Source organism: Mycetomoellerius zeteki, unplaced genomic scaffold, assembly GCF_001594055.1.
Source record: "Mycetomoellerius zeteki isolate Tzet28-1 unplaced genomic scaffold, Tzet1.0 scaffold79, whole genome shotgun sequence".
Taxonomy (NCBI): Eukaryota; Metazoa; Arthropoda; class Insecta; order Hymenoptera; family Formicidae; genus Mycetomoellerius; species Mycetomoellerius zeteki.
The window spans coordinates 324446-351761 of record NW_017257819.1 but is presented as its reverse complement, the minus strand read 5'-3'; the positions used below and the strand labels follow the sequence as shown (position 1 = coordinate 351761).

Below are 27316 nucleotides of genomic sequence, written 5' to 3'. Positions count from 1 at the left end.
TATTCATAGTCGATTCTTATTTCAAGACCGTCTTAAGTAGTGTCTTAAGACGCTAATGCGGCTTTCTGATTGGTTCGTGGCTTCTTAAGATCGTACTTAAGACGGTCTTGAATATAAGAACTGACTATGAATACCGGCCTATGACTGCTACGACTTCTATTGTAGATCCCGCATTAAGTATAAGGTCTGACTATGAATACGGACACTATTGTAGATCCGGGGTAATTGATCAATTTCTTACGGCTTAAGTCTTAAAACACCTATTGTAGATCCGGACTAATGAATGAGGCTATAAGAATAAGAAATGACCAATCACAGTCGATTATTCTTCTTACATTCAACTGTAATTGGTCAATTTGTTACTCTTAAGGTAAATTTTCACGAGCCGGCTGTTTAAGCGACAAAAAGGATCGCGTGATTAAAATTGACGAATATCAAGCGTCCATTTCGATCACGTGATCCTTTTTGTCGCTGAAACAGCCGGTTTGAACAGTTCGTGAAAATTTACCTTTATGCTTATTTTAGCAGCCCGTGAAAATGTACTTTCATTATGCGTAATGTTTCACCTTAGGTCTGTTCTTTTTAGTTAGAGTTCTTGCACAGTTCATCTTTTCTCTTTTTCTCTCCAACGGCGAGAGAAAAAAAAAGAAAGATGAGACGTGCAAGAACTTTAGCTAAAAAGAACAGGCCTCTTATATTTTACCATGGTGCTGCCGGTGCTGGACGATCAACAGTTTACCGAAAACACCGCAGATGTGAAAGTTTGACGTGCGGGTGAAGAGACAAAAAGTTTCACGAAGCTTTGATACACTTATACGCGATTTAATATTCCTTTGGAGCACGCAATTTTGTAGCCGCAAGCATGTCCAATAAGTTCGAAACGTAAGTGCTTTTACCGCGGGCGGGTTTTTTTCGAGGTTAGACGCGAATGCTGTCCATTTCTAATGATAGATTAACTTTAGTCTCGTCTTAACTTATTTTTTTATTTTCTTCTAGTTTTAAGTTAGTATTAAAAAAGATAAAAATTAAACTGAATTTACATTAGAAATGGACCTGCACTGCATAATGGGTCGTACGGTCCGGATAAACGTCCCTATCTGTCACGTTTTCGTCCGAGCGAAATTTCAATTTCAACTCTCGACGATGAAGAGGACAGGCTAACCAGTACTGGTTAGGATTCGTGGTTTCTCTTATGAGCCAACAACTCATCACGTTTTATCTCGTTTTATCTTAACAAGCGGTTATCTTGTTGTGTGATGCCCATTTTGTTAACGTAAATAGAATTATTTATTTCTTATTGTTTGGTAATAGGAAAGAAAAATTAGATCAGGAACAGTGATTTATATAGACATAGAGTATTTCTGCTAATTAAAGGTCTTTTTCGAAGAATGTTCTGAATAGTGCAATAAGTTAGAAACTAGGTCTGTTCTTTTTAGCTAAACTTCTTACACAGTTTATTTCTCTCTTCTTTTTTTTCACGTTGAAAAGAAAAAGAGGAACTATGCAAGAAGTTTAATTAAAAAGAACAGGTTTTATATTTGTTGCATCAATTTATAATATTTTTCTAAAAATATCTTAAAGTTAATCAACGTTTATTGAAGTCATTCTTATTAATCCTCCACAGCTGATAGTAGATCTATTGAAGACATTTAATATATTCTTTGTTACATTTGTAAATTAATTGAATAAATTTTAAAAATTGTAATTTATTAAACAAGGCCAAACTTATAAAAGATGTTAGTATATTCTACTAAATTTGAAAATTATCTACAATAAGTAGTAAGTTTTGATTTTATTCTTTTTCTTCGTCTTCATTAGCTACATTAAAATAACATAAAATTATCAATTATAAATTACATCAAGAGTTAATAATACTAAAATCAAAGGTTGCCATCTCTTCTGTAGCTAACAGGTTCTGTATCATTATCTAATATATTGTTTCTTTCTTACCTAGGATCTTTGCTCTTTCTTTGCTTTTTATCATATATTTTTCTCATCATATTCCAATTATCATTAAGTTTGTCATTTATGTAAAACATTATATTAACTATAAAAATCAATATTTTACTTTAACTTACAAAAATATAATTGCTTACTATATATATATATATATATATATACACCAGTTATATAATAAAATTCACAAAATCAAAAATTGCAAGTCCACATTTGACTTTACTGTTTAATCACATGGAATTAAATTTACGTTGTGACTAAAAAGCATTATTTAATTAAATATAATTTAATATAGACTTTCACAGACCCAACATCAATAACTGTGCTACAGATTTTGACATCAGTTTTGGAGGATTAATATGTAACAGATGCTTGAGATATTTGATTTCTGTTATGTTTGACTTACAAATTATGACAGCACTTACAGGTTGAAAGCTACAGAAGACAGTGGAGATGAAGAGTCTCAATCAAAGGATAATCAAAAGGCAGAAAAGAATCCATTAGTGAGTAGAACAGAGATCTTGTTGATGATGGAAGTATTAACGTCAATAAAAATCTGAAGATTAATATCTTGTTAACAGCCTCTAATAGAGATAAATCCAAATGAGCATAAATTACAATATGCTTATGCACTGTGGTACAGCCGACGTAGTCCTGGTAAGACTAATATACAGAGTTATGACCAAAATTTAAAATTGGTCGGCAGGTTTGCAAGCGTAGAGCAATTCTGGGGTCTTTACAGTCATTTAGTACGACCATCGGATCTTACGACACACACAGACTTCCATCTTTTCAAAGTTGGTATAAAACCTATGTGGGAGGTAAGCATTGTCTTGTCCTATTTATAGTGAGTACAAAAAGTAGTCATACAGGTGAGATTTCTTAAAAATCTTTATTTTCAGAAAATAAATATTAATTAACAATTTATTAATAAACTATAAAATAGATTATCTTAAAATTAATTTTATCTAAAAACATAATTGAAATAATCTTAATAATGAAAATGAAAAATTGTACTATTGTGTGGATGCACAAAAAGTATTTGTATAGTTCAGAAATTTAGCTTCTAAGATCATGAACACTGTTATTTTTGCTAAGTTTTTTATTTATATTAGAACAACATATTCATTGTTAATAAATTGTTAATTTATTTTCTACAAATAAAGCTTTTTTTATGAAAATCTTCCTTGTAAGAATACTTTTTGCATTCACTGTGTTTATTGCATGTTATGTATCAGTTTCCTTCTTTCTAGGACGAAGCGAATCAAAAAGGTGGCAAGTGGATAGTGAGATTACGAAAGGGTTTAGTTTCTAGATGTTGGGAAAATCTTATATTGGCAATATTAGGAGAGCAATTTATGGTAGGAGAAGAAATATGCGGTGCTGTTGTATCTATAAGATTTCAGGTGGGTGAGAGATTACGCATATTTTCAGTTTACATAAAATATAAGAACTTTTTTTTTATTGAATTGATTAATTTGATAGGAAGACATAATATGTGTATGGAATAAAACAGCATCGGATGTGACGATAACAGCACGAATCAGAGATACTTTGAGAAGAGTATTACATCTTCCTCCTACCTCTACTATGGAATATAAAACCCATAACGACAGTTTGAAGAATGTACATCGAAATCTCTAAAGTTGTATAATTTCGAGAACGAGACGTATTAAAACTTCCCTGACAGACTTAAGGTAATTTAAACAATTTAATCGAAAATTATTCAAAAAGAGATTTTCTTTTTATCTAATCATATTACGCTTTTCTGAAAATACAGCCGATTCTTATTATACTTCCCAGAGGATCATGTATCCGACAAGAAAAAAGTAAAAAAGACGTGAAATGTTGGGAAATATCCATTTGATGATACATTTCAATCATAAGTATCTGTGTTGTAACTTATGTAAATAATGACTATATGTCAAAATAAATAAACAAACGTCCTTATTTCCAAGGTGTTTAATATGAGGAAAAAATTTGTGGCTGCTTATCCTGTGAGTAGGTGAATATATATTGCGTCTCTGTCCAGTTTTGCGAAAATAGGTTTCTCGAAACGATTGTTGCCTGTGTTAACATTAATTCTAGAAAATGTTAATAACCAGGCAGTGTGAGAGCATTAATACTTCACGGTAGTTGGAGCGCAATTAATATAGTGTGCCTTCCAACAAGCGACACAGTGATCATGTCATCTTTGTTTAACATTGGCAAACAACAAGTATGTAATGATCCATTGTGTCACTTGTGTTATTTGTCATATTGTGTTATTGTGTCGTTTGTTGGAAGGTACACATAATATATTGTTGACAATTTCACATTAGATTAAACTGATTGATGTGTGAATTAAGGATCAACATCTATATTTTCTCTCACGCAATCTTTGTTTCTGTAGTCTCAATAAACTGGAGAGAATCATTAAAATCTATAAAGATGAGTCTCCTTCAAATTCTAACAAAAATGTTGTATACAAGATCCAATGTAAAGACTGATTGATGCAACCTATGTTGGACAAACAGGACGTTTATTAAAAACGAAAATTAATGAACACAAAATCACATAAATAGAAAAACTTTCAACCAATCAGTCATTGATTCATAATCCAACATATGTTGGAATACAATCATGAATTTGAATGGGAAAATATTGTGATATTAAATAGAAAAAGATAATTTCGGAAATGTTAAACATTCAATTACAAATTAATAGTTTAAACGTACAATCGGATACGGAGTTTCTGCATTATAGAGAAATTCAAATGGCATTAAGTATTTATCTTAGTTGTTTATGTTTTACAAAATTGACATTTATAATAGTTGGACTCTTAATTTATTTATTACTTTGAACTGACGTGGCTTCTAGATTAAATTTGACAGTTATCACACATTTGACTTTCATCAAGATATTATAATCGATATTTCTATATATTTCATGTTAGATTAAGATTTTACACTGTATACTATAACATATTGCATATGGAATTACTGGTTGTGATCTATTAAGGCAGAGGATAAGTTGAAAAATATTAACTTATATAATTTCATCATAGTTTAAGTAAATTTGTCATTATTGTACTCTTTAGTAGTCACTTGGTTAAACAGCAGAGACAAAATGGCAGTAAAGTAGAGAAAAGCTCATCCTCTGTCAGCTTTAGAAATTAAATTCCAATAATTGCAGACCAAGAAATTTTGTGTATCAACATTGAAAGGAAATTAATTGTACTTAGCATTGCTGAAGATGGTTTGACAGAAACCGAAACGTTCATACATGAGTCACATCAATCAATTTGTACTTAATCTAATGTGAAATTGTCAAAAATATATTATATTAATTAAGCTTCAACTACTGCGATGCATTAATACGTTCTCACTGCCCGGGTTATTAACATTTATTAGTTTTCATTTAAATCTCGAGAGAGTTCTATTAAAAAACAATATAATTTATTAATTCTAGAGTTTCTATATATAAAAAGAAACACACATTCGATCTATTTCTTCAGTTCAAATATCGCACATGTTTTTAATTGGAATTTTTGTTATATTTTATTGTGAATTAATTTCATTATCAAATCATGTATGTGATATGACATTGTACATAAGACTAAGGGATAATAAAAGATGGATAATAAAAAATGACAATTGTCCATTGTCGATATTTTTAATATTGAAATTTCAATCCGTCTTTATATACAGGAAGACCCTCTTATTTAGCTGTACATGAGATCATGGCAATTATATATAAAATGATTATATTATGAATGGCGAGATATATCACAATATATATGATTATATGTACAACATTAAAAGATGAAAAGTTAAGCTAGTGATGCAAACATTAACAGTATTTTTACGTTATCTCGTCATATTACGTCATTTATAAAAGACATATACAATTTTTCTTCGATATATATACATAATCGCTCGATTTAAATAATGAATTTACATTAGTTTTCCAGTAGGCCTGGAATTCACGAGCCAGAATATCTCTCATTATACATTTAAGAACCACCTCACTTTAAAATAGGATTATTTTTATGTAAAATATGATATAAATATTTAAGGATTTTTACATCATATATATTTAAACAATATATATAATGTAAATATTTATCATTCTTTATATATATATATATAATTATAAAATTATATAATTACAAAAACAAATCCTACCTTGGTCAATACAACGTTGAAATTTATCATTCGTAGACTAGAATCAAGTACATTTTATAAGAAAGGAGGTCCAATGTAATAAAGTCTTGCGATAATTGTGCTTTTATACTATGAGTCTCTATCCTATGTAAAGTTGTCAATTGTATAAAACTTTAATAATTATAGTCCTAAAACGATATTTGCAACCATACCTGCAACAAAAAAATTCTTATAATTCTATGTACATTTACCTATATAATTACATACGTACCTAACACAAATGAGAATATTAATTTGAAATTCACAGAGAGATGCAAATAATCAGGCATTCTGCGATTTTGTTCTCCCTCAGTGGGTAGAAGCAATCCAATTATGCATATAATTCCTGCAATAAGGGCTACATAATTCGTACCTCCTAAAATATAATTTGTAGCTATTAACGCATTGTGTTTAAAAGTAATTGTTTCATTACTATAGATATGGATCAATGAAGAATTTATTTTTTATTTATATGTCGATCTAACACAAGACGCATGTGTGTGCACACACGCGCGCGCACACACACACACACACACACACACACACACACACTAATGTTTAAATTTTGCAATATAGAAATACAAAATTTCTATCATTTTATTTTTTCTATATCAAATAAAACTCACAATTTATTGAAAAATTTCAAGCTTAATTAAAGCGAACCTTCAAATATTTACTTACTGTCTACTGTTTTATTTCGGCTTATGAGTGCATAGGATTCTTGTTGCCGATTCTCATTTATTGGAAGTTGTTGAAACACATCTGGATCTGGTGTCGTTCTCCCGGCTGTATCTGCTGTTCCAGGGAGAAGTTTAGCTTCTACATCTCTTTTCCCAATTATCTAATAAAATTGATAGAATTTAGAGTTAGAACAAACGTCTGTCAATCATTGCGGTTATAAATTGTATTACCTGCTTAGTAGGATATTCGTGCATGTGTATCCTGAATTTATCAATCACATTACAGTTATTTGTCGAAGTCGCTGTATGTCTGACAACAATATCAACGCAAGAACTGGCTTTTATTATACCTTCTGGATCAACCACTTGATATTTGTATGGTGCAGTACATAATACTAAATCAATAGAATTTATTAAACGAACATAAGGTCAAAGTTAAAGATTCTTTTGTCAACAAAAGAAGAAAACAAAAAGTCACCTCTGAATTTTACAGGGAATTCATATGGGTTATACAAAGTTAACACTTGCTTGTGGGTGGACTGGTCGTCCAAATAGAATGTAATACTTTGTGGAAACACAAAGATTGGCAATTTTCGAGGAGTAGCTGCTGACGTCAATGACATTGTTCTTTCCTAATCTTAATCTACCCATATACCTGCAAGATACAATGTTCGATATTTTATTCATGAATATTTATAGCTTAATTTATATATTTTCCCGCACTTTTCTTGAGTACAAAATTGTACGTATAATTACCGAAGCCACTTGTTAAACACGTTATTAATTCTTTATAATTTGACCTTATGTAAAACTCACGAATCATGAATTTTACATGGAGTCAAGTTATAAAGAATTAATATTTCATAATCGCAATAAGTACAAAACAAGTTAGAGAATCGCGGCTAAATACAACTCGCTAATTTACACACTCATAGAATTAAATACACAACAAGAAATTGCATTAAATTTCTTGATTTTCGCGACTCACTCGGAGAGAAGTAAAGTGATATCGGTTAGCTGTCAATCAACAATTAAAAGTTGCGACAAGCAGTGAAATTATGTGAATTGCTTATAGAAACGAACAACCCGGTCATCTCGTTGGATCGGACTTCACGCCGCATCGAATAGAAATGTGTAGAAATATGAAATAAGTATATAGGTATATTAATAAAATATTTACAAACAATTGAGTATCTCATAATCCTATACATCGCTGCGAGTGCTGTAACTAACTACAGATGTCTATTGTCTAATTCACACTGGACGCAGTAAGCGTCAAGCAGCGGAGCAGCAACCAATCAGTGAGGCGACATTTACAGTGGCGTAAACAATATCGCCTTGCTGGTTGGTTGCTGCTCCGCTGCTTGACGCTTGCTGCGTCCAGTGTGAATTAAGGTGCATTCACATGTAAGCGTAAAGCAGCGGAAGCAGCAATCAATCATACGGACGGTGGTGCAAAAATATTTTTTACGCCACTGTAAAAATCGCCTCGTTGATTGGTTGCTGCTTCCACTGCTTGATGCTTGACGCTTGTATGTGAATGCACCTTTAAGGTACCTTTTCATGCTGACGTTCGACGCTCATTTTCAGCGTCAAAATAGGTCATGTGATCAAAATTGGCGCTTGATATTCGTCAATTTCTATCACGTGACTTATTTTGACGCCGAAAATGAGTGTCGAGCGTCAGCATGAAAAGGCACCTTTAGGCGTATAGGTTTGCGCGTCGCAAGCTCCAACGTGCTCTAACGTGCTCCTACCTATTCCTACCATAGCTCTTACTCACTCCAACGCGCTTGATAGAATGAGTAGGAGGTATGGTAGGAGCATGTTGGAGCATGTTGGAGCTTGCGACGCGAACAAACCTCAACTGTACAATTTACACAGGTGACGGTGCTGCGCATGCGCATTGCGAACATTAAGCTTGTTCTACATTAGGGCGCGTTTATACCTTGACGGAAAAGCAGAAAGAGGAAAAACAGCAGCCAATCAGAACTCGCGCTGGTAGTCGACGATTTCAGCTTTTTATACTACTTACTACCAGCGCGAGTTGTGATTGGCCACTGCTTTTCCGCTTTCTGCTTTCCGTCAAGGTGTGAACGCGCCCTTAGTCGCATCGCAGTGTCGCAAACGTTGCGGTCCAATCAACGTCAAGCTAGCTCGACTCTGATTGGACTGCGACATTGCGATGCGATCAATGTAGAACCAGCTTTAAGACCTCTCTATCTTTTTTCTCGCATAGGGGCTCCATTCTTGAAAAGAAACATATACGAAAAACTATAAAAATACTATAGTATACGTAACGTATACTATAGTAGAAATTGACGATTAAAATAAATGTATACAAAATATTGCAACATGTATTATAGAATTCGACAATTTCCTCTGAAAAATCTGTGAATTTTTTTTATAAAACGGGTTTAACTTACTCTTTAAATTCATTTGATTGGAATCTCATTTTAAAGAGTGAAAATTGAATCAGTCTTGATAACAAATCGCTCTCACTCTTCAGATTTTTGCTCTAAAAGTTTTAGAGAGTACAGTTTCAATTCTTGATCAGAAAAAAGCATAACTTAATGGTTCGCACAAATAACAGTCCATTAAAATTGATGCAAAATACTTTTAAAAAGAAATAGATATAATGCGTTCTCTCATATATATTACTTTATGATATAAAAATCATTTTATTTCATTAAAGAAAAAAATAGATTGGAATGAGCTAGAAATACATCATGTGTAAGTATAACCTAATTTTCTCTCCTGTTATTAACAGCGAATTCAGATTTCAGCCTCTTCAGGATTTCTTCCCGTTGATACATAACTTCTCTGTGACATAATGGCGAGAACGCGATTGGGCATTCATACTGTACGGTCTCAATGCATCTGGTATCTTCCGTCCCGTACACTTCGAATCTGAATTGCGAAATAGACTCCACTAAAAAGCAAACAGGTCGATTAGAATATCGGATTCGTCTCTACGCAGATGAGAGTTTATGCATTAAATTTACGTGGTCAGAACCGAATGGAAATCGCACGTGAACGAAAGTTGATTATTCAAAAATAGTTCAAGATTCGTTAGAAGCGATGTTTTTAGAGCGATCATTAATATATTTATTTGCAAGAGAATATTACTATTTCTGCAGTAGCTTACGAGAATAGATCAGACGGTTTATAAATAATTGTACGAGAATCATACTTAAAAGTTTTGTTTAGGAACACTAATAAATGGACAAATGAGCTAAATAAAGATTTACTGCTAATAAATAATCATATTTCTCATGCATAAATAAATTAATTAAATACTGATTGAGTTAAAATGTTTCGTTCTTGCATTAAGTCATCTTATATCTATTATGCTTTTTTTTGTTCTTGTTCTAAACATTTTTATAAAATTTCTGAATGATGATTGATCAATTTTTTATCTGCGTTAGCGATTTATGTGCAAATGATTAAGCGAGACAAAGTGAAACTGATTGTATAGACTGATTTGTGAGAGGCGGAGCGAACAGGATCGCAAGCGGTATCCACTTACAACAGCCAAAGTCAAGAAAGAAGCAAGTCAGATGCCTGGAACTGATGACGTAGCCATTGTTGTCCGGCTTGACGGCGTAGTATCCGTGCGCTACGTTACGGATCATTGGCAAATGACTTAGATGTTCTGTATATCGTACGGAATATTTCCAGTGATCATAATTCCCGCCTTCGTCGAGCACATTAAAGTCCTCTCTGCGTCATGAATTCAGATGGATAAATCATAGGTCGGTATTCATAGTCAGATCTTATTTCAAGACCGTCTTAAGTAATGTCTTAAGATGCTAATACAGCCCTCTGATTGGTTCGTGACATCTCAAGACTGAACTTAAGATGGTCTTGAATATAAGAACTGACTATGAATACCGGCCATAGGTCGGTATTCATAGGTCAGTATTCATAGTCGATTCTTATATTTAAGACTGTCTTAAATACAGTCTTAAGATGTCATCAGCCAATCAGAGGGCTGTATTAGCATCTTAAGACATTACTTAAAACGGTCTTGAAATAAGATCTGACTATGAATATCAGTCAGAGTTTACATATTCTTGAATCTATGGCTGGTATTAGACCTGTTCTTTTTAGCTGAACTTTTGCACCAATTCATCTTTCTTCCTCTTCTTTCCTCCTGGAGAGAAAAGGAAGAAAGATGAACTGATGTAAAAATTCAGTTAAAAAGAACAGGCCTTTCAGACAGCCCATAATATTTATTAATATTCATTTTTTGAAATGTTATATAGATATTCATAATATTTATAATAAATGTTTATAATCTATGCAATCTAAGAGAGAGACCACAAAAATATATTTACAAAATATTTAAAATAAATCTTATAAATAATATTTTGTAAATATTTTATAAATATTTTGTGAGCTATCTAGGCTATTATTCATAATTATATTCTTATATATGAGAATTTTTTTAAATACAGTTTCAAGATGTTATAAGCCAATCACAGGCTGGTACTCGTACTCGGCTCTTATATTTAAGATCGTCCTAATTATATATACTTATCATTTGTATGAAAAGATTTGATATCAATAACTGACACCAAGTTTAATTTCAAGAAATAAGTACTTCCAAAAATGATATGAAGTATTTAAATTACACTAATTGCATAAAACTACTTTTAAAAAATAAATCTCAAAAGATGTAGTAATATGTTTTTGTTATAGTTACACATCAACAAAATGAATGGTTATACGCACAGGAAAAAATGTTTTATAAATGTTTTATATAATTTTATATATAATTATATATAATTGTACATAAAATACGTCTATTTATATACAATTATATATAATTTTATATAATTCTATATAATTATACATTTTTTCCCGGGCGTATAATATACAAAACATTTCTTTGAGTATGTCGAAACTTAATTTAAAGCTAATTGTTATGCTAAATTTGTACTTTTTATTTTTCAGTTTCACTAGCTTAAACAAAATGAATAGCATTTAAAAAAATAAATAGCATTTTCTTCACAATGTAAGCCAATAAGCGCACGCGCGCATGCACGAAGATTGGTATGCGCTGTATCAACAAGATTGGTCGCAGGAGATATAGGAAAAGAGAGAGAGAGAGAGAGAGAGAGAGAGAGAGAGAGATGCTCATAAATAAAGCATATAAAATAGGCAAGTGATTTGAAATCGAACCACAGATTCGAAATTTCAAACTTATTCGGTTTCGAATCTCTCAGATTCGAAAACGAATCGAATCGAATCCACTATAATTTGATTCAATTCAAATTCGAACTAATTTGCACACTCCTATAAATTTTATTTATTTATTAATCGTCAATCATAAAATGTTGATCATACCTATCCCTGATATACTATATAATATACTATATAATATACTCTCTTTTCTTCTCTTTTTATTAATACAACTTATTGATCCTTTTTATTTCAAGGTATTGTCTGATTTCTACTTACATTGTTGGATTTAATTTTTTCATGTTGCTAAAATCAGCCACAAACTCCCACACTAGTTTGGGATCCGACTTATTTATAATGCCCTCGAACATCACTTGATGTTTCTTCTTATAAACAAATAGTATATAAAGAAGCAAAGCGCCTAGAACGCTGTGCAAAATAGATCTCGTTTTCCATTTCATGGGATTGAAACTCATCTTCTGTGTGTCAACAAAAAGAAAAAACTAATTACAGGTAAATCAATTCTCTTTCTCGACAGTGTGTCAAAACATTTGAAACTTATTCGCACTTTGTGTGTATCGAAATTTGAATTTGAAATCAAATTGCTGGCTCTTTTTAATTTTTGGATACGTCAAAGATTTTTAAAGTTTTGCAGCATTTACTTTTTAATATTCCTTAAATATCTTCAATAATTTTCCCCTTCTAGACTCTTTAAAAAAATTATTTTTCAGAATTTTGATAAAATTTAAGAAATTATGCATCCAAGAATATATCGATCTTGAAAATAAAATTTCAGAAATGTTCGAATTAAACACGTGACATTATTCATGTTTTTATAATTACAATTATAAAAGACACAATATGCAATAATTATAAAGTATATATATATATATAATAATATTAAAATGCAGACAGATTATTTCGGAGATGTCTATTTTTAGATAAAATACATGAGCGAAGCGGACGGAGAATAATACATTTTGTATCCCAAAGACGATTCCTTTCAGAAACAAGATACAGCACGGAATGTGAGAGTTCAATGTGCTTGAGCGTATAATTACACGAGAACAAAATCTTTTTAAATGAGATTCAGCACTTACCGCTGTTGCAAGGATCGTCCGATTGGCGCAGGTTCGTAAATACTTCCGGTTGAAAGCGTTATCACCCCGAAGTTCGGAAATGTCGAAAGAGAGCGATAGGAGAAACCTCACCGGCAAGATAGCGACTCTCCGTCTGTCGCGCTCCGATCCTATAGTCCCACACTGGATCTCATCCGGTATTTTTTTTTCGCTACGCCTCGTCGCTACGTCGTAGTTTGGCTGTGTTCGGGAATACACACAGACTCCAGGTATCAATTTATCCTTGTTTAACTTTCGGTGAATAACAAGGACAGAATGATACTTGAAGGCACAAGGTGTGTATATATTCTCGAACGCAGCTTTTATATGAATGTAGATGTATTCCAGGGCCGGCAATAGGTCTATCTCGGAAGTGGCGAGTGAAATAAGATCCCTCAACGCGCCTTGCAAAAATCCGGCCGGATACGTCACAGGAGAAAATTTTTCTTGGGCGATACATGACAAAAATTTATTTCATATTTTATATACAAAATTTTTTTATATACAAAAGATAATTTATAAAATTCTCTATTCTCGTCGTTTACATGTCAACGATATTAATTTGTTCTTTTTTGTCGAGCATAGACTTCTCGTGCGCCAGCAGCAAAGCGTTCAAGTCACGGGAGTTAGACATGAAATTCAAGTTGAATAATCTCACTAAGCCGTTTTGATAGCCCGTTGCAAGCCATAGATAATTCCACGTATTTGGATTCCAAGCCATCTAAAAAAATATTAAAAGTATTTATTTCACCTTTTATTAGTACTTCGTTTCTAGTTACATATGGAAAATGTGTAAAATGCGCGACTTTTAAAACGTGCTAATACATATTTTAAAATATATATTTTAATTATGTTGAGAAGAAAGGTAGGTGAAAATTATTGCTGACATATACCCTGTTTGCAGAAGTAAATGGATATTGTTCAATAGGGATAGACATCAGTTTATCATTGTTCAAAGTATTTTCCTTATTCGGTTTATTCCTAGCGATATATTTTTCCAAATCCTGTAGAAAATTATTTAAAATTAGATATCAAGAAATAAAAAAATAAGTCTAACAACTTACCATTAAATTATCATGGAAGACGATTCCAAAACGATCTTTGCATTCGTTATAGGTTTCTGGCATATAGTGATATTCCTTGGAACTCTTTTTATCTTTATTTTTATCGTTTTCATTATCTTTATGTTGCTGTTCCCTTAAGAAATCCACCGTCTCGATGAAAGAGTTCAACTGTGATAAACAAAAAAAAATATATATATATAGTAATAAGCAGGGATGGGCAAAATACTCAAAAATTGTATTTAAAAACATATTTTAAATACATGTACTTCAAATACTGCCCTGGTAATAAGATACTATAATAAAATATGTAATTGTCAGAAATCTTATGAATATGACGATATAAGAAGGTACAATTTTCTACCTGTCTTTTCTTAGGCAATATTTTTTCTGTATACAACAGTTGATGAGGAAAGATAGTCATTACTTCTCCAGCTAAAGTGCCATGTGCAATACTATTAGCGTGATCGGAAACAGCGAGACCCTAAAAAGTTGAACATTATTTAGGAGAATGTACAATTAGTTGACATTTTAAAAAGACAAGCAAAGATAATATGATATTCTTACATAAGTTGGCGAGTTGGTTGCTAAAATTGGGCAATATTTGTATCCGTATTCTCTCAACGGTACTATCATCGAATGCGTATAATGATATCTGAAAAAATAATCGCATCAGAAGGAATCGTGATTGTTATCAATTATCATTCTTGCTTGCGACAAAATAAATTTTACCCAAGTGCATCGTCGAAACTAAGAATTGCACACGGCCAGTTCATCATCCATGCACCGTTCGATACTATGCCTTTTTTTATATAGCTTTGCGGTCCACTTGTCTCTTCCAAGTCCCAAAATTTATACGATTTGTCTACACTCGCGGAAGCGAGGAATCGACTTTTACCGTACGGAACTAATGCCAGCACTATGCAAAAGAACAAGACAATACATTTTTACATATACATTTTCCCCTTATGTGAGATGATGATGAGTTTACTTACTGGTAATTGCGTTGTAATGAGCAAAGAAATGTTGATGTGTGTTTATAAATTTTGTATTCATTCGTACGTTGAGCAACAGAGGTGAGGTAGTCGTAAGATGCCACAATCCGATGTAACCATTCGAGAAACCTGCAGCGATGATGCTAAAAAAATATATTATTTTTATACAATAATCCTCGAGTATTCTAAAAGAGTTTAAGGGCGATTAATTCAAGACGAAACTTCATATGATCGTATGTTCGAAATAACTCAGCTTCAAAGATATACAAGGTGTCAAAGTCGAAAAAATTCCATTTTCTTTTTCAAAAATTTCAAAAACACTCGGGTTATTTTGATAAAATCGTTTAAATATACATATAAATTTCGTTAAAATAATTCGAGCGATTTTCGAAATGTTTGAAAAAAATGTTTTCCTTCAATTTTGACAAATATTATATTTTCGAAATTAAGCTGCTTCGGACCTACGAAAAAATTTTCGTCTTTAATTAATGTGAGGAATCATTTTTTAAAATCTTTTAGAATATTTATGAAATGACTATTTCGTGTATATAAGCTTTACAAAAAATAATTTAGATTGCGAATATTACCTGTGTCCATGTTCCTTCGTCCACGACAGTTTAGTGCATTGCCAATCTTGTTCATTATTATCGTATATAAGAGTATTTACAACCAGTGTCATTACCGGATCAGTCTTGTAAATCGGCAACCTTGATGCAAATCACATAAAAATTTTATAAATAAACGAAAGAAGAGTAATGATGTGCAATCAAAATACGACTCACGAATTATTTTCCGTTTTTTCGAATTTAAGTTCATCCGCAAACGGTAGTGAATAAATATTTATGCATCCATCCGAGCATGCAGCTGCAAGTAATCCCATTCGCCTAATTTTACTTTCGTCTGCTTTATAATTGTCAAGATCAACATCCTGATAGCATCCCGATGGGCACCACTCTAAACACCAAATTGTACCGCTATTATGCGCAATCGCATAAGCTAACACGGGCGATCTATTCTTGCTATTAACTCTGAAAACAATATATAATATAATCCCAATAACGTTAAAAGTTACAGCAACGTCTTTAGTTACTTACTGATGATTTAAGGGTCCAACATCCCATATCTGTATGATATTCGGGCCCAAATATTTATTTCTCACAGTATATTTACTTTCCATCGTGGGATGTGTGCTAATTGCGACGTATTGAGTCGGATTTTTGGACCAGATCGATGATGGAATGGGCAACCATGCTAACGCCCATATAGGACCACCGACAAAAAATGTTGGCACAGCTAAAACAAAATTAGAATTTAATTTAATTATTCTTTGTTAAATATTTTCATATATCACAGGATGTATGTATAAAAGAATATTGTAAACTACCTTCATAGGTATCACTCTCAAATCTTTTTATGCGCTTCCAATTATTCTTGTCAGAACTCGTTTTCGATAAATTGACGTTTTCATGCTTGAAGGCCATTGAAATTGTTAGTTCTGGGAGATACATTGTGGCATCATCATTTTCCAATAACGTAAAACAATTCGGCACATCATCTTTGAATAACGCCAATTCATAATTTTTCAGCTCACTGTCATAAATAAATAAAAAATATATGTTATTTCAATAAATAAAAAATAATTTAATAAAAAATCAGTTCCGTTAATGTAAAGTAATAAAAGCTATGTAAAGTTAAAATTAAAATTAAATTTAAAAAAATAAGCTAATTATATTTACAAATCCAGAGTCCAACGTAAAGCTGGTTTATAAGTTTCGGTTGAATGGGGACTTTGCGTTGTCTCTTTATCCAAGAAAGCCATTTTTCGGTAGATTCCTAAAATTTTTTCAGAGATTTAGTCTTTTAAATTTTGATTGTACATCTTTATTTGATTGTACATCTATGTAATAATTCTGCTAAAAAAAACAATATGATAACGTGCTAAATAAATATTTTCTTTGTTTATATGTGATTATATATGTATTAATTTGCATAAAACACTTTTTATGAGTCTATTTAAACAAAGGAGTTTACGCATTTTAGGCGATTTGGGAAGCACGTAGGGATCATCATTTTTTTGGATTCGTCATTTTTTAAATTTCGGTTTTACTTACTGAATCCGAAAATCATAGTTAAAATAGTCTGAGTATCCTGGAAATATAATTTTGAGACATATTTTTACAGAAAAAGCTACTGTTGATTTCGTCATTTTGTCGAGCTTCTTTTTTTTTTATTAAAATCGATTATTGTTAAAGTCATGACTCTTACTTGCATTACAGAATAAATAAGATTTCCTAATAAAAGTTATTATAGAGTGTTTATGGAGCAGAATATTATACAGAGTCCTATTTTTAAATAACAATAATTATGAAAAGACTTGATAAATTCAGAAATATATGTAAAATCATGGGCTAACGAGTCAAACTAGTTCTTATATGTTAATAATTAAAACTTTTAATAATAAATTAAATATAAATCATAAACAAACGTTTCGACCTATTATTAAGTCATTTTCAATGTTAAACAATATTACAAATCTTTAATATTAAAATTATCAATACAATTTAGAGATTTTATATAGATCCCTATATAAAATCGATCTTTTTTTAACCGAAATATCTCGAAAAGTATAAAAGATACGGAAAAATGTTTCGGATGAAAGTGGAACGATTTCGAAAGGAATGTATTTTACTCACGTTTTTTTTTTAAGGTGGAGCCAAAAAAATATGAAGATCACCTTCACTTCTTTAAGCGGAATTATATGATTTTTTTTACATAATATGATTCCTTTAATTATTCTACATATAAAAATATTAAGGTAGATATATCGAAAAATCAATAGTTTATCAGGCACTTTATATTTTATTTTGACATATTTTGACATGAAACATTAAGTATTTCGTAAACTATTAATTTTTTGATACTTTATTTATTATACTGTTATGCACAGTATAATAAGATTAATCAATTGGTGTAAAGAAAATACATAGTTGCTTATTTTAAAAAATTATCCTACATGTTTTCTTTAAGCAACTATATGTTTTCTTTACTTACACAATTGATTCATCTCATTATTTATCTCATTATTGTGTGCATAGAAGTATACGATTAACAAAAAATTAATAATATTAAACTAAGAATCTCTTAGGATCATACATGTGAGTACACAACGAAATAAATATCATTAACGGTCTAGCTGGCTCTTAAGTGCTTAGACATTTTTGTGTGAATTTATATACTTATACGTACGTAATCCTTTAAACTGCGCGACGAAATGACTTTTCGGTCTTGAAAAGCAAACTCCACTGAACTATATCGCAATAATATCGCAATAATATCACGAGTTAAATTGACTAGCACTTTAATAAGTCAATGCTTATAAGTAACTTACATTAGTCGACCTTAATAACATTAAATGACATATTAAAATCTCACCGTTAATAGTATTAATCTCGTATTGATTGTATACTCACATGTATGGTCCTATGAGATTCTTAGTTCAATATTGTTTATTTACATTGCTTGAAATAAAACATTGTTCATATGCCAGTTATTGTAAATAATATTACTAAGGCTTTGTAGTAAGTATACGGGGTAGTCTACATAAATCGACCATCCACCATATAAAAAAATGTTTCAAATGAAAGTGGAACGGTTTCGAAGAGGACGTATTTTGATCATGTTTTTTTATATCACTACCTTAATACTTTTATATGCAAAATAATTACAGGAATCATATTGTGAAAAAAAATCATACAATTCCATTTAAAAAAGTGGAGGTGATCTTCGTATCTTTTTGGCGCTTCCACCTAGAAAAAAAACGACATGACCAAAATACGTCCCTCTCAAAACCGTTCTACTTTCATTTGAAACATTTTTTTATATCATCAAAAATAAGCGAGATATTTCAGATGGTCGATAAGTGGACCATCTTATATAAATATATATTATTCTACAGTGCAAGTGTATAAATATGTAAGAGTTACGACTTTAATAATAATTAATTTTAATAAAAAAAAAAAAAAACTCGACAAAATAATAAAATCAGTCATTGATTCCTTCTGTTAAAATGTGTCTCAAAATTATATTCCTCAGACACTCGAACTATTTTAACTATGATTTTTAGCAAAGTGAAACTCTAAAAAAAATGATCCAACAATCCCCGCATGCTTTTCAAATAGCACAAAATGAATAAATTCCTTTATTAAAATTAGGATATAGTTTATCTATTATCTATTTGACTCACTTGTACTGTCGGATTTTGTTTTCGATAGACGACGATTACTGAGCTTTCGTTTTACACATTCAAGTATACTTTCATCTGATAAATACTCATCTTCCTCTGTCTCATAATCAGAATATTTCTCTAAGTCACTGTTGCCGGAATGAGTTTCTGTTATATGATCTGTAATCTTATCCCTAGAATCTGCAGAAAACTTGCAGATTTTACACATAAAATTCTAGAAATGAAAGAAATATTGTACTTTTTTTATATATACTTAACCACTCTTTCAAATGTGGCAGATATTATGAAATAAAATACCTCTTGTGGAATGAAATCACATTGATAGTAATGTTCACAAATGGTTTCGTAAGAGGAACTTGTGAAAGTACATCCTATATGTTTACAAGATGTAATACCTGATTCTAATTCTTTTTTCCACATAACTTTCCAAGCGCTTGGTATTTTTTTCTTGTTCGTCATTTGTACTACATCGTTCTAAATATATTAAGTGTATTAACATACATATACTCACGCACGCACGCACGCACCCATGCACGCACATTCTATATATATATATATATAGTGTGTTTTTTAAAGTCCGCCCATGAATTATATAGCGCTATTTCTAATCAAAAACTGAGTCAAAAAGTCCTTCACAATTTTGCAATTTTTGGAATGAGGCCTGTTCTTTTTAGCTGAACTTTTGCACCAATTCATCTTTCTTTTTAGGCGGAAAAAAGAAGAAGAAAGGTGAACTGGTGCAAAAGTTCAGTCAAAAAGAACAGGCCTATTGTTGACAAAATATTAATTTCTAAAGATTGCCGAATAAGAGCACATCCGGCCGCCCAACCATTGTCTATCATGAAAGTTGCAAAATGATAGAGAATTTTTCGAATCAGTTTTTAATCTGGAATAGCGCTATATGATTCGTGGGCGAACTTTAAGAAACACCCTGTATACTTATACAAATTTACAATGCATGTAACAAAAAAAATTTTAATATACAAATGTGAATCCAAACTTTTCAAGAGACACGATAGTGTCTCGAATGTCTCTATATAAATATTCTTTACCGTGCTTAGATTTTGCTCTTTCAAAGATTTGGTGAGTTCCAATATCCTTGGTACTGCTCTGTAATTACAAAATATATATGAATGTAAGTATATATATGTAAAAATATATATGTATGTAAATATATATATTATATACAGGGTGTTCAAAAAAGATCGGAATCTCAGATTTACTCGAGAGGATGACTGTTTCAGATAAAAGTTGTAAGGTATAAAAGGAGATCTATTTACAGATCTTATCAGTTTGACTTTGGGTGGCGTCGTTATAATTTTTTTATAATCATACCTTAATACTTTTATGAACAGAATAATGAGACAAATCAATTAGTGTAAAAAAATACATAGTTACTTTAAAAAAATGTCTGTAAAATGAATTTTTTAATAAGCAACTATGTATTTTCTTTACACCAATTCTCTACATACACATATATACATTAATAAGTGTATAATTGAAGCAACTTTTAATTAAAATTTTGTATTTACTTCTCTGCTGCTTTCCGTTTAGTTTTTTCTATTCGTAATTCTGTTTCTTTAATTTTACTCTGTTCTAGTTGCCTGTGGTAACGTTCATGTACTTCCATGGAAGAAGGCATCATACTTGCGTGGCAAATGGGGCATGTTACCATTAACGCTTGTCTTTCCTATAATAATAAAATAGGTAAAAACCTTTAGTAAAATGTGCCACATATTTGCATGTAATATATAATAAATAATATGCTTTTTCTGCTTACTTCTTCTGATTTACCACAAAATTGCATATGTGATATAAAACCATTGACACTCCGTTTCGTAGCTTCACATTTTTCACAAGTCAGAAATTTCTTTTTTTGTTTAAGAGCAGCAGTTAATACTCTCTTCAACAATTTTACGTCATTTTCGAAGTCCTATACATATAAATAAATTAATTTTTTAAAATAAATTTTTATTAATAGTACAAAGATCTACAAAGAATATTAAACATATTTTATTACCAATGGCTCATCGTCTTTTCGCCAAGCCATGTTGTTATGATGATATAAATTGTGTGATGACCATTGTTTTTTCGATATTTCTTGGTCGCATTTAGCACAAGTTACCAATTGTATCTGTAAATAAATGGCTACATTTACACCGTGCATTTAGGCCGCGGCCTATACAATAGATGTCCTTGTTTATTCTGTAGATTAAACAAAGACATTTATCGTATAGGTCGCGGACTAAGCGCACGGTGTAAACGAAGTCTATGATTATTTAACTGAATTACTCATAATTTAACTGTGGTATGCTGTAGCATAAATCTTTGAGACATAATGCAACCTACGGCTTTTTCAATATGTGGAACATTCGAATCTGTAACAGCATCTTCGGTATTCACTATTGTAGACATATTTCTGCGAGTCGGTTTTGGGACCATTGTCTGGTGGGGTCGTACCTACCCATTAGCTTAAAAAAGGAAAGAAAAAGGTGGATCGCCGCGAACGGAAGATTTCCGATTTCTCGATAACTGTCGCAGTTGCCCGGCAGAGATAATTGGGCACCCGTAGTCGTGTGATCGCGTATTATTGGCCGTTGATTGATATCCTTCCGCGAGGGAGAAGAAACGCAGGGAGCGCGAATTTAGGAATCAGTCTGGCGAAGTCTGTAGAGAAATTCAAAGTAAAACTGTATGCCCACCTACAGTTTTTTTTCAGAAGTGGGATCAATGCGAACGATCCTCGTGGTGCTTTTTGGTAAAGAAAAGAGATTAATTGTGCGGCGAATTATTCGCGCGATTGAGTATCGTAGATCCGAATATCTGGACGATTCTGGGCGAGAAACGGAATCAGGCGCTGACCGGAAGTACGTCGGTTACGGATACCGAACAAGAAACAGTGGACGAGTCGACAAATCTGGAAAATAATATGCTCATTCCGGAAGGAGAATCGATATGGAAGAGTTTGAGAGCTATTCACAACGTGAGTTGGAATTGATACAAAGAGAGAGAGAGAGAGCTACTGGAGAGAGAGCAGCAGTTATTGCGACGAGAGCGCGAAGTGCCTCGAGATCGAGTGGTATCTCTTCGATGACTGGCGGCGTCCGCAGCATTAAAGATCTTCTGCCAGAGTTCGACGCGAACAAAGACACGTTCTGGAGATGGAAAACTCAATTAGAATTACTGAGGAATTATCAGCTTGACGACAGCTCTACCAGAGTTCTGTTGAGCTCAAGATTGAAGGGACGAGCACTCACATGGTTCTACTCGAAAGCGGAATATTTGACACTGAGTATCGAGGATTTATTAAGAGAAATGGAGCAGATGTTTTATCTGCGACCCGGGAAATTGTCACTTCGAAAGGAATTTGAAGCCCGTGTATGAGAGACGGACGAATAATTTTGTGAATATTATCATGAGAAAGTCATTCTTGTGAAACGAGTACCTATTGCAGAAGACGAGCTCCTTGACTATTTTATAGAGGGTATCGCCGATATACGCTTACAGAACCAGGCGCGCATTATGAACTTCCAGTCAAGGATAGAGTTGCTAAAATCTTTTGAGAAAATTAGTCCCCAAACAAGGAAATTCAACGACCATAAATAGAAGAAAGAGGTCACGAAATCATCCGGCGCGAAGACAGAGGCGCCATCGGCAGGAAGTAAAATAGTGAAGTGTAACGAAGCGGGAGTCCCGCTGCGGGACACATTTCTAAATACTGCAAGCGTTCGACTGCGGTGGCAACGGAGAGAAGAGCCTGTTTTTTTTTGTATGCGGGTCGACGGAGCACTTGGCGAGGGATTGTTCCGAACGCAAGCAACCGGCGACTTTGGAAGCTGGAGTGAAGACTACGCAAACTACGTCGACTAATGTGATACAGTCTATCGTATTACCAAAACCCTATATGGTGACTGTAAAAACTTCCCCTAGCAATAAATGCGGTAAGGCAGACACTTATGTATTAGATGCGATGATGGACTCGGGTTTACCGATTAGTCTCATTCGCGATAGTATTGTTAGAGACGATGGGTGCGTTCCGGTAAGTGAAGATACCAATCAATTTTGCGGGCTTAAGATATTAAGAATTTTCTATGGTGATGTAGATATACAAGGCATGGGTACAAAAATAAAGTTCTATACGGTATCCGATAATGTTATGGTATTTAAAGTACTTTGAGGTCGAGATTTTCTGATAAATCCGCAATTGCGTATCACATTCGGAGATACTTCGGTTTGACAAACACGCCACGTGTATTTCAGTGTTTTATACACTTAGTGTTTGAGAAGCTCATACGGGAACATAAGGTATTATTGTATCTCGACGATATTTTGGTCGCTACGGAGAGTATCGATGAACATTTAGCAATCCTTTCTGAGTTGTTCAAATTAGCTGGCGAGAGTCACTTGCAATTTCGTTTAGATAAATGCTATTTGGTTCAGACTGAGATAAAATATCTTGGATACTGCGTGAATCAGCATGGATATCCTTCCGCGAGGGAGAAGAAACGCAGGGAACACGAATTCGGGAGTCAATCTGGCGTCAGTCAATACAGGCGAAGCCTGTAGAGAAGTTCAAAATAAAACTGTATGCCCACCTACACTATACAACTTGTTGCACTTGTATCATCTATTTCGTTACTTTTCTCCGTTGTGGATTGAGAAACGTTTGTCGTTGTTAATCTAGGAGTGTATTCGGTATCTACCAAATTTTGTAATGTCCCTCTGCCGCGTCCTCGACTACGTCCTCGACCGCGTCCTCGACCGCGTCCTCGATTCCGGTCTGTTGAACCAGGTGGTCGACCTCGTTTCTTGACAACGATAGTTTCTTCTTCCACGGTATCGGTTTCATCGCTCATACTGGTATCAATCATAATTTTACTAGTGCGTCTTCTATCATGTGTTACGGATTCGGTAATGATTTTGGGAATCTCTTGCAACATATCATCGTCTCTTGAGCTCTTTGGTGTGATTTGATCTGTGGAATCTATTACTTTCTTAGGTCTACCCCTTTTTCTCTTGATATTTTGCACTGCAAATGACTGACTTTGTTCGTCATGTTCCACATTTATCTCACTTGCTACAGATGTATCCCGATGTGCTGCATTATTCTCTAAATCATCATTTTCATCCCTTGCTTCGGATATAAATTTCCAATTTGTATCTTCGACAGATGAAATTTGTTGCTTAATTGAATGTACATTTTGTGTACAAAGCTCTGTACATTTTCCTGTCGACTTTAAATCGTTACTATCGTCTATTGTCGATTGCGTTCCCCCTGCAAATGGTTGCATTGAATTTGTCAATTTATACTCAACTTTAATTAATTTCGACTTTTTATTGTTATCTTCGATAGAAGCTTTCAAATTTGTGGGCAGTGATCTTGTTGGTTTAGCTGGTAGTACAGTTATTCCATTCTTGATTTCCTCAATTTCTTGCTTTTTCGTTGCAGTTCTCTTGTCTGATAAAGTAATATGCTGCTCGTTCACAATTTGATTTTGTATTTTGATTGACAAGATATTATCATCAGTTAAACCTCGGGAAAAATTATTTGATATAACGACATCATTCATTTTATCCCGTTGGAAATCTTTTTCATTTTCATCAGGTATGGTTTTGTTTACATCAGCATTATCCTCTATTGAACATGATTTATGTAATGAACTTGTATTTTTGTCTCTGGATGCCATCAAAATATCTGTGCTTTTTGCTTCCATAGATGTTCCCGGTTTAATTGAGAACAAAAGTTTTTTTCGAGAATATATATTTGATGTATAATCTAAATTTTCTCTTTTAGTACGATATTCAGGTACAAATTCAGTTTCACACGCTGTATTCTGTAGAGTGACTAATTTACAAGATTCAGGTACTTTATTCCTATTTGAATTTGTTTCACTTCTCGTTGCATTCTCTCTTTCTATATGTAGCTGCTCCAGATTGTCAGATTTGTTAACTCCTATACTGATAAAATTGTTACTTGGAGTATGAAGTAATAGACTTTCCTGTGCATAGTTCTCTAGAATAATGGGCCTACTTTCGTACTTATTGTTATTTTTGATGCCAGAATATTCATTATGCCTCTTGTCAATTTCTGATAATACAATGTTTTTGTTTGAGATAGATGCTTAAATTGAAAAATTGAAGATATCATTATTGATGTTGACTTAAAAGTAACTTTAGAAAATAGTATACCTACTACTAGCTGCGTCACTAATACAAATATTCTTCAGACTCTCAAAGTGAGGAGGAAACATACTTGAATCGCTCGTAGTTACTTCATCGTATGCTCTATGTTTAGAAAAACATTTACTTTTCTTAAGCGACATATCACACGAGCTATCTCCTTTCTCTTTCGTAGGATAAAAGATGATAGAAACAATTATAAAAATTCACTCTTTTATAACATGTGAGACGAGGAAGTTCAATTTTACCTGCAAATAATTATTATAATTTTAATTATAATTTTAATGCTTTTAATCACATTCTTGAGCCTCAGCTTGTAACATTTGACAAAAAATACGAAGAAAAAATGAGGAAAAAACAAGAAAAATTCCGGGGATTCGAACGTGGAACATTCGACATTGGAATTTAATCTCTTGTTTAGAGCTCCAAAACATACTTGAACATTCTGTTCTGAAAAATTCGTTACCTGTATTCGCGATTGTTCTACTGAAGTTTTATTTACTTTCGTAGTTGCATTGTTATCAATAATTGAGAAATTTTGCGATTATTTTACAATGTGAATGGACAGCGAAAATAGGTTATATGTTCATTCATTCTGATTTTTTTCTTAATTAACGTTAAAGTTCATGCACTTACCACATTATGCGATAAAAAATTCTCTTTGTTTTTCGTACAAGTGTTGAGTGTCTACACCTTTTTTTAGCTACGTACATACACGGAAACACATGCCTCGCTGAAAATGACGCGATATTGATCACTTATGCAACTCGCAGTGAGCGACGAACCGTCAGTTTAGTTATAGCACAGTATATACATTAACGCAACTCTCCTGATTTTATGTTAGCCAAAACGGAATGCGCATGCGTGAAATAAATAAATTGCCCCGTCTCATTTTCTCCTTCTTTATTGCTTTCTCTCTCTCTCTATTTAAATGATCGTTTCAATGTTCCATTTAAAGAGTTGAGAGCGGTTGAGAGTAGAAATTTGGAGGGAAATACAACGTGCATTGTCTATTTGGTGAAGTGTTGTGTGAGAAACCTCGAGAAACCTAAATTTTCTTTTATATCAACTCATAACATTTTGATACCTAGCATATATTTACAATTATGTAATATTTCTCTATATAAATATATGTTTTGAAGGTGATTTAATATTTTTTAAAATTTTTCTACATTTTTTCCTTATTTTTCGATATATTTACAATTTATTTTTATTAATTTTCATTAAGCTTAGATTATTTCATTGCAATAGTGGGTTTATTCGCGTTGCATGCTCCAATATGCTCCACAATAGCTTTTACTCACTCCAACGCATTCATTGAAATGTGACGCGAATAAATATAGTGAGTTTTGACAGAGCGAAAGAAGGATGAAAAGAGAAAGAAGTTCAAATAGCAACCATAGGAACGCTAGAGGTGCGTTCGGGAATTCGCTATTAGCGCTATTTCTGTCATTCTATCCTTGTTTTACGTCTAATAAACAACAAAGATAGAATGACAGAGTAGCGCTAATAGCGTCTCCCCGAACGCACCATTAGTTTACACTAGGTAACTTGCTTATTTCGCGCATGCGCACTTCATTTTGGCCAACACTAACATCAAAGTTACCGACAGAGAGTTGCGCTACTGTATATATTGTGGTTATGGCTTAATGGTAAAGCGACTAGGGATGGGCAATGTTAAGCGATTAATCGATACATCAATGTTTTCTTTG

General features: G+C 32.6%; 4 protein-coding genes across 9 annotated transcripts; 1 reads left to right on the top strand and 3 right to left on the bottom strand.

Annotated features, from left to right (window-relative positions):
* Positions 1-655: 655 nt before the first annotated feature.
* LOC108729710 (eukaryotic translation initiation factor 4E homologous protein) lies at positions 656-3941 on the top strand. Of its 2 annotated transcripts, none has more exons than XM_018458920.1 (6): positions 656-882; positions 2384-2459; positions 2538-2777; positions 3210-3362; positions 3442-3653; positions 3737-3941. In XM_018458920.1, exons 1-5 carry the CDS (start codon positions 863-865, stop codon positions 3598-3600), a joined length of 648 nt encoding a protein of 215 aa, XP_018314422.1. In that variant the 5' UTR covers positions 656-862; the 3' UTR covers positions 3601-3653; positions 3737-3941. The 2 variants fall into 2 exon arrangements, with proteins under 2 accessions (XP_018314422.1, XP_018314421.1); XM_018458919.1 differs by having other exon boundaries at positions 2375-2459.
* Positions 3942-6127: 2186 nt separating this feature from the next.
* On the bottom strand, positions 6128-8071 carry LOC108729721 (motile sperm domain-containing protein 1). 4 transcript variants are annotated; one of them, XM_018458935.1, is made up of 6 exons: positions 8001-8071; positions 7299-7475; positions 7052-7215; positions 6822-6981; positions 6373-6516; positions 6128-6313 (listed from the first exon to the last, which is right to left on the bottom strand). In XM_018458935.1, the coding sequence occupies exons 2-6, from the start codon at positions 7441-7443 to the stop codon at positions 6282-6284; spliced, it is 645 nt and encodes a 214-aa protein (XP_018314437.1). In that variant the 5' UTR covers positions 7444-7475; positions 8001-8071; the 3' UTR covers positions 6128-6281. The 4 variants fall into 4 exon arrangements, with proteins under 4 accessions (XP_018314437.1, XP_018314438.1, XP_018314439.1 ...); XM_018458936.1 differs by having other exon boundaries at positions 8005-8043; XM_018458937.1 differs by lacking the exon at positions 8001-8071 and adding an exon at positions 7809-7913.
* Positions 8072-9542: 1471 nt separating this feature from the next.
* On the bottom strand, positions 9543-13319 carry LOC108729726 (uncharacterized). Its single transcript, XM_018458944.1, has 4 exons — positions 13108-13319; positions 12287-12486; positions 10350-10543; positions 9543-9752 (listed from the first exon to the last, which is right to left on the bottom strand). Exons 2-4 carry the CDS (start codon positions 12481-12483, stop codon positions 9565-9567), a joined length of 579 nt encoding a protein of 192 aa, XP_018314446.1. The 5' UTR covers positions 12484-12486; positions 13108-13319; the 3' UTR covers positions 9543-9564.
* Positions 13320-13597: 278 nt separating this feature from the next.
* Positions 13598-26262, bottom strand: LOC108729743 (general transcription factor 3C polypeptide 2). Of its 2 annotated transcripts, XM_018458991.1 has the most exons (21): positions 26241-26262; positions 25618-25852; positions 24128-25545; positions 21445-21558; positions 21205-21357; positions 20957-21114; positions 20477-20534; positions 19722-19898; positions 19425-19638; positions 16918-17014; positions 16566-16771; positions 16276-16474; positions 15964-16209; positions 15769-15888; positions 15182-15324; positions 14919-15105; positions 14754-14841; positions 14551-14670; positions 14190-14357; positions 14019-14129; positions 13598-13846 (listed from the first exon to the last, which is right to left on the bottom strand). In XM_018458991.1, exons 2-21 carry the CDS (start codon positions 25745-25747, stop codon positions 13667-13669), a joined length of 4287 nt encoding a protein of 1428 aa, XP_018314493.1. In that variant the 5' UTR covers positions 25748-25852; positions 26241-26262; the 3' UTR covers positions 13598-13666. The 2 variants fall into 2 exon arrangements, with proteins under 2 accessions (XP_018314493.1, XP_018314494.1); XM_018458992.1 differs by lacking the exons at positions 24128-25545; positions 25618-25852; positions 26241-26262 and adding exons at positions 21774-21826; positions 24026-24061 and having other exon boundaries at positions 13604-13846.
* Between the last annotated feature and the right edge of the window lie 1054 nt (positions 26263-27316).

What these genes read in the sequence shown, in the direction of transcription:
- LOC108729726 (XM_018458944.1), bottom strand. Translation starts at nt 12,483, where the DNA reads ATGAGTTTCAATCCCATGAAATGGAAAACGAGATCTATTTTGCACAGC. An exon ending in AAAAAATTAAATCCAACAAT is followed by an intron (nt 10,544 to 12,286) that starts GTAAGTAGAAAT and finishes TTCATGACGCAG; the next exon opens with AGAGGACTTTAATGTGCTCG. An exon ending in CTTTCTTGACTTTGGCTGTT is followed by an intron (nt 9,753 to 10,349) that starts GTAAGTGGATAC and finishes TTTGCTTTTTAG; the next exon opens with TGGAGTCTATTTCGCAATTC.
- LOC108729710 (XM_018458919.1), top strand. Translation starts at nt 863, where the DNA reads ATGTCCAATAAGTTCGAAAC. An exon ending in ATGTCCAATAAGTTCGAAAC is followed by an intron (nt 883 to 2,374) that starts GTAAGTGCTTTT and finishes AAATTATGACAG; the next exon opens with CACTTACAGGTTGAAAGCTA. An exon ending in AGGCAGAAAAGAATCCATTA is followed by an intron (nt 2,460 to 2,537) that starts GTGAGTAGAACA and finishes TCTTGTTAACAG; the next exon opens with CCTCTAATAGAGATAAATCC.
- LOC108729721 (XM_018458935.1), bottom strand. Translation starts at nt 7,443, where the DNA reads ATGTCATTGACGTCAGCAGCTACTCCTCGAAAATTGCCAATCTTTGTG. An exon ending in CCGAAATAAAACAGTAGACA is followed by an intron (nt 6,517 to 6,821) that starts GTAAGTAAATAT and finishes ATTATATTTTAG; the next exon opens with GAGGTACGAATTATGTAGCC. An exon ending in AATATTCTCATTTGTGTTAG is followed by an intron (nt 6,314 to 6,372) that starts GTACGTATGTAA and finishes TTTTTGTTGCAG; the next exon opens with GTATGGTTGCAAATATCGTT.
- LOC108729743 (XM_018458991.1), bottom strand. Translation starts at nt 25,747, where the DNA reads ATGTCGCTTAAGAAAAGTAAATGTTTTTCTAAACATAGAGCATACGAT. An exon ending in AAGAGCAAAATCTAAGCACG is followed by an intron (nt 19,899 to 20,476) that starts GTAAAGAATATT and finishes TAATATATTTAG; the next exon opens with AACGATGTAGTACAAATGAC. An exon ending in TGAGAGTGATACCTATGAAG is followed by an intron (nt 16,475 to 16,565) that starts GTAGTTTACAAT and finishes ATTTTGTTTTAG; the next exon opens with CTGTGCCAACATTTTTTGTC.